This window comes from Gavialis gangeticus, unplaced genomic scaffold (assembly GCF_001723915.1).
Source record: "Gavialis gangeticus isolate Ggan-Ray unplaced genomic scaffold, GavGan_comp1, whole genome shotgun sequence".
NCBI classification, from domain to species: domain Eukaryota; kingdom Metazoa; phylum Chordata; order Crocodylia; family Gavialidae; genus Gavialis; species Gavialis gangeticus.
In genome coordinates, this window is record NW_017729022.1 from 113,768,472 (window position 1) to 113,773,940 (window position 5,469).

At 44.4% G+C, this 5,469-nt stretch overlaps 1 protein-coding gene across 1 annotated transcript in view; it reads left to right on the forward strand.

Annotated features, from left to right (window-relative positions):
* The window catches only part of ANO2 (anoctamin 2), a 403,174-nt gene that overhangs the window by 157,688 nt on the left and 240,017 nt on the right, over positions 1–5,469 (forward strand). The window contains exon 15 of the mRNA XM_019515999.1: positions 944–1,104. Coding sequence (XP_019371544.1) covers positions 944–1,104 — 161 coding nt within the window. The remainder of the gene's footprint in view (positions 1–943; positions 1,105–5,469) is intronic.

Consider the following 5,469-nt stretch of genomic DNA (forward strand, 5'->3'; position numbering starts at 1 on the left):
TTAATAATCCCAGGGGTCTTTTTATAATGATTTCTTTTTACTCTAAGAGTAAAGTTTTTGTGATTCACTTTTATTGTGAACTGAAGTAATTAAAGTGGTTTATTGTATTGCACTGGTTATCCTTCAGTGAAGTACCTATTTGCACAGTGAAATCTGGCTAATATATCATTCCAAGGAGTTTGGTAATGGTGGGTAATTACCAGATGACTGATTAACTATCAGTACTAAGCCATTTTCAGCTCTTCATGCATTTTGGATGCTGTATTGACACAGAAAAGAATGATTTTTTGGCATTTATAGTGGAGAAAAAAATAAATTACAAAAACTCTGAGCACAAATTGTATATGCTCTTGCTCACTCTATGAGAACTGTGTGATTATAAGTGAATTCTTAATCTACAGTTTCTTGCTACAAAAACTCAGAGTACTCACCATGTAAGAATTATGATGGAGTAAAATAATCATCCAAAGAGTGTTGTTTTGTTTTCTTACGTGCACTCATTGCCAAAACAGAAGATCATTCTGTAAAATGGAAAAGTTGATTGTCTCATTGAGCTAAAAATAATTGGAGTGTACCCAATGCTTTGTAAGCACCAGTTGACTCGAGAGGTGCTAGGGACAGAGGTGTAAGGTACCTTTTATAGATGACTAATTATCAGAAGTAAATTCCATTGTGATTTAATATGTGCATACATTTGGAAATGACTAATTACACAAGCAGATTATAAATTAGCCAGAGTGTTTTGTGTACAAATCAATGGGACACTAGCGAAGATTCAGTGCACTGACTAAGAAAAACATAGTAATGAGTTATTCCAGTGACAGAACAGTTTTCACTGCACTTAATCCTCCTAACATAAGCATTGCTGCTTCATGCCACTACAGTGCCTGTGCCCTCTTTTACTGGAATTACACTCTGATGTTTTTGCCCTTGTCATTTGTAGTAGAGAGATGTGTGACCAACATAATGCCTTCACCATGTGCCCTCTGTGTGACAAGTTCTGTGACTACTGGAACCTCAGTTCCGCATGTGGTACAGCACGGGCTAGCCACTTATTTGACAACCCTGCCACGGTGTTCTTCTCCATATTTATGGCTCTCTGGGGTGAGTATCTCTTTAAGTTTTAATGGTGTTGTTTGATCTTTGGACTCTCAACAGAAATGAAAGCTGTAATGAACAGTAGTAGAGCATTAAGGTTTTATTATTTGATGGGCAGTCTAGGATAGAACAGACTGTAACATGGCTTTATGGAGCTGGTAAGCCTCAAAAGGCCAGTTTGCTCTGGGGTGGAAAGCTAGATGATTTACAACGTATCTACTCACAGTGGCAGTCCCTGAGATAAGTGGAAGGGAGCTGTTTTATGCAGGGCAGAGGAGGTTAAAAGGGGGTCCTCTCCTAGTTGTCCACACCTGTCTGAGTTTGTTCCCAGTCTTTGAATCTTTACCTTATGGGGACTGCATGTAGCACCTTCTGTAAAGTCTGTAAGTGTTGGGGGAAGATTCTGGGCAGGCAAATGAGCACTTCCTGAAGGGACCTTGTGAGATCATTGGGTCCAGGCCCCCTACCCAACGGGCAGGAAGTTAGCTAGGGTCAAAGGATCCCAGCAAGTTAGGCATCCAAATGTTTCTTGAAAGTGTCCAGAGTAGGTACTTGCCCCACCTTTGGGGGGAGTCTATTCCAGGCCTTGGGGGCGTGGACAGTAAAGAAGTTTTTCCTTATCCCCAGCCTAAAATTGTCTTCCAGGAGTTTGTGACCATTGGATCTTGTCTTCCCATGGGGTGCTCTGGTGACCAGGTGTTCCACCAGATCTTGATGCACACCCCTTATGTACCTGTATGCTGCCACCAAGTCACCCCTGAGCCTACACTTCTTCAGTCTGAAGAGTCCCATGGCTCTCAGCCTTTCTTCATAAGGCATGGTCTCTTGCCCTCTGATCATGCATGTGGGCTCTGGACTCTTTCAAGCTTCTCCACATCCTTTCTGAATTGTGGAGCCCAGAATTAGATGCAGTACTTCAGCTGTGGCCTCACCAAGGCTGAGCACAGTGGGAGGATGACTTCCTGGGTCTTGCTTGAGAAGCATTGCTAGATGCACACCAGAGTTTTGTTTACTTTTCTGGCTGCGGTATTGTCTTGGTGGCTCATGTTCATCTTGTGGTCAATCATGACCCTCAAATCTCTTTTGGTCATGGTGCTAGCAAGTGTAACACTGCCAAGCCTATAAGTGTGATGCAAGTTTTTTTTTTCCCCTGAGGTAGTGCACCTTGCTTTTCTCCATATTGACGACCATCAGGTTTTCATCTGCCCACCCTGTGAGCCTATCAAGGTCAGCCTGGATCCCCAGATTATCCTCAGGTGTGGATACTCTTTCCCATAGTTTGGTGTCATCAACAAACTTAGCCAGTCTGCTTCTGACACCAGAGTCCAGATCATTTATAAAGATATTAAAGAGTACAGGTCCAAGAATGGAGCCTTGGGGGACACCACTGGTCACTGTCTGCCATGTTGATTTGGTTCCATCAACTACCACCGTCTGGGTCTGACCTTGGAGCCAGTTCCTCAACTATTGGACTGTAGGGTAGTTGAGGCCACAGTCCCTCAATTTCTCCGTGAGGACATCATGGGGCACCAGGTCAAAGGTTTTTTTAAAGTCCAAATATATGATATCAACCTATTTTTCTTGGAAGGAAATGAGATTGGTCAGGCAAGACCTACCTGCAACAAACCTATGCTGATTATCTCTCAGAATGTTGCCATCTGTTAGCCTGTCGATAATGGTTTCTTTGATAATTTTTCCAAGATCTTTCCAGGGATTGAGGTCAAACTGATTGGCCTGTAGTTTCCTTCCTTCTGGTCAGGAAGATAGGCACCACATTGGCCCTCTTCCAGTCTTCAGGTACTTCACTCGAGCACCACAAGTTCTCGAATATCCTTGCCAGTGACCGCGCTATGATGTCTGCCAGTGCCTTTAGCAATCTTGGGTGCAATCTATGCGGACCAGCTGATTTGTGGGTGTCCAGCCTCTCAAGGTGTTCCCTTGCAAGACCTACGTCAATGGTGGGCATATATTCACCCTTACCCTGGTCATCCTGCATCTTGTCAGGGAGGATGGTCCGTTTGAGTTGGTGAAAGACTGACACAAATTAATTGTTAAGCAGATTGGCTTTTTTCTGGGTGTCAGATGTCAGCTGCCCCATTTGGCTTATCAGGGGTCCAATGTTGCCCTTGTTTTTTTATGACTTTGCACATATCTAAAGAAGGACTTTTTATTGTCCTTGATTCGTATAGCCAGTTGGAGTTTGGTTACAGCCTTGGCTTTCCTAGTTTGCTCCCTAAAGGTACAGACCAGTGCAGAATACTCCTCCTTAGTGGTGTTTTCTGTCTTCTATCCTTCATAAGCCTCTCTTTTTAGATGTAGGAGGTCCATGAGTTCCTTGCTGAGCCAAGAGGGTTGCTGAGCCCTTTTACTACCTTTCCTATGGGCTGGAATGGACTTCTCTTGTGCTTCTAGGATTGCTTCCTTAAGGAATGACCACTCATCATGAACTCCCCTCCCTGTCAAACCATGGCTTCTCAGGGTCTTGACAACAAGCCTCCTGAGCTTATGGAAGTTGGCTTTCCTAAAGTCGAGGACTTCTGCATTGCTGACTGACTTGCCAGCTTTGTGACGGATAGTGAAAGTGATCAATTTGTGGTCACTGTCTCCCAGCTTCCTTCTGATTCTTAGGTTGCTGACTAGACCATCCATTTTGACCAGTACCTTTCTTGAGATGGGTAGAGCTCATCCATGCATGTAAGGAAGCTTTGTGACTGATCAGATTTGGCTGAGTGCTCTTCCCAGGAGATGTCCATGTAGTTGAAGTCTCCCATTACAATCATGTACCAAGAGCGTGCAACCTCATCCAGTTCCCTAGTGAATTCATGGTCAAGCTCTTGTTCCTGATTTGGAGGTCTGTAGTAGACTCCTATCATTGTAACCCCTTCACCATGTTCCCCTTGTATTCTAACCCAGGGGGTCTCCAGTCATCCTCCTTGGGTGCTAATCTCTGCTTGTAGGGAAGGGTACTGCTCCTTCACATAGACAGCTACACCCCCACCCTGTTTTTTAGCATGATCTCTCCTGTACAGGGTATACCCATCTATACTTGTGGTCCAGTCATAGGAGGAGTCCCACTAGGTCTCTGTTATCTCTATGAGATCATAGTCATTTCTGTTTAGCAGAAGGACCAGTTCCTCCTGTTTATTCCATAAGGTCCTGGCATTTGTGTACAGGCAAGTAAGTGTGGTGTTGGAGGCCCTAGGCTTCCTTTCACTCCTAGAAAAGCTCCATTCCTGGGTTAGGGTAGGAGTGAGTTCCCTTGAGCAGCCTAACCTGCTGATTTTGTGGTTGATGCTTGGTGAGCTTGCACTGGTGGTTGTCTGCCCATCCCCTGGCGAGCTTAGTTAAAAGCCCAGTCAAGCAGGTCAGTCATTCTGGCTGAGAAGAACTTCTTCCCTAATGGAGTGAGGTGGAGGTGGAGGTGGAGTTGATTTAAGCATAGAGCAGGGGCACACAACATGACCCGTGGATGGTGTGTGGCCCGCCAGGGTAACTCCAATTGTCGGCCATTATTCTTTGAACTGGAAAAGTAAAACAGCATGTCCTGCATCCTGGCCATTTGTTAATCTGCATATGCATCCCAGTTTCATGCTTGCTTACAGAGGGAGGGTTTGTATCTGACAAGAGTGGATCCCACCAATGACATTCCTCCATTGAAAGAGAACCTTGCAAGTGTCCCTCAATCAAGTTTGAGGTGTGCACCATGGCTCAGAGTGCATTATACATGGGACAATCTGACTTTATCAACACTTAATGGCACAAACCCAAGGTTCCCCCCCACAAATATAATGGGAAAATAGCTGTTCCAACTCTAATCCACTCTAATTAGTACATATCAGGAATGTACATCCAATTTCCTGTAATAACAAAACTACTTTGCTTATCCAAGGATCTCAAAACATGTTCTAGACAATAAAAATTTGATTATACCCATTCTTTACTCCTGTTGTTAATGGCTTCATCTGTATGCTGCTGAAACCTTGCTGTTTGGGGCAGTTTATTGTGAAAGCTCAATATTAATTTACCTTACAATAATAATCACCTCTGAAGGCCACTACTGTTAATTTTGAGTCAGGTGATTCAAATGTGAAAGCCTCACTCTGAGCATGAGATTCTGAAGGCATGCCCACAGAATGTTACACTTATTGTTGCCCCCAGCTTAAATTTGATATTTAGGTGTTTACAGTGGTAAGGTCTGATAGCAGGAGGTGTATGCAAGAGGTATTCTCAACTAAAGAAGTTGGTGTCTGTGGCGGGTGCAGAGATCCCACCTCAGGAACACAGCTGGGTATTCATATCCCTCTGCTGTTTCCACCACGTGAGGCGGACCAGTAGGGGGTGCTCCTGCGTTGAGCCACCCACCTCCCTGCG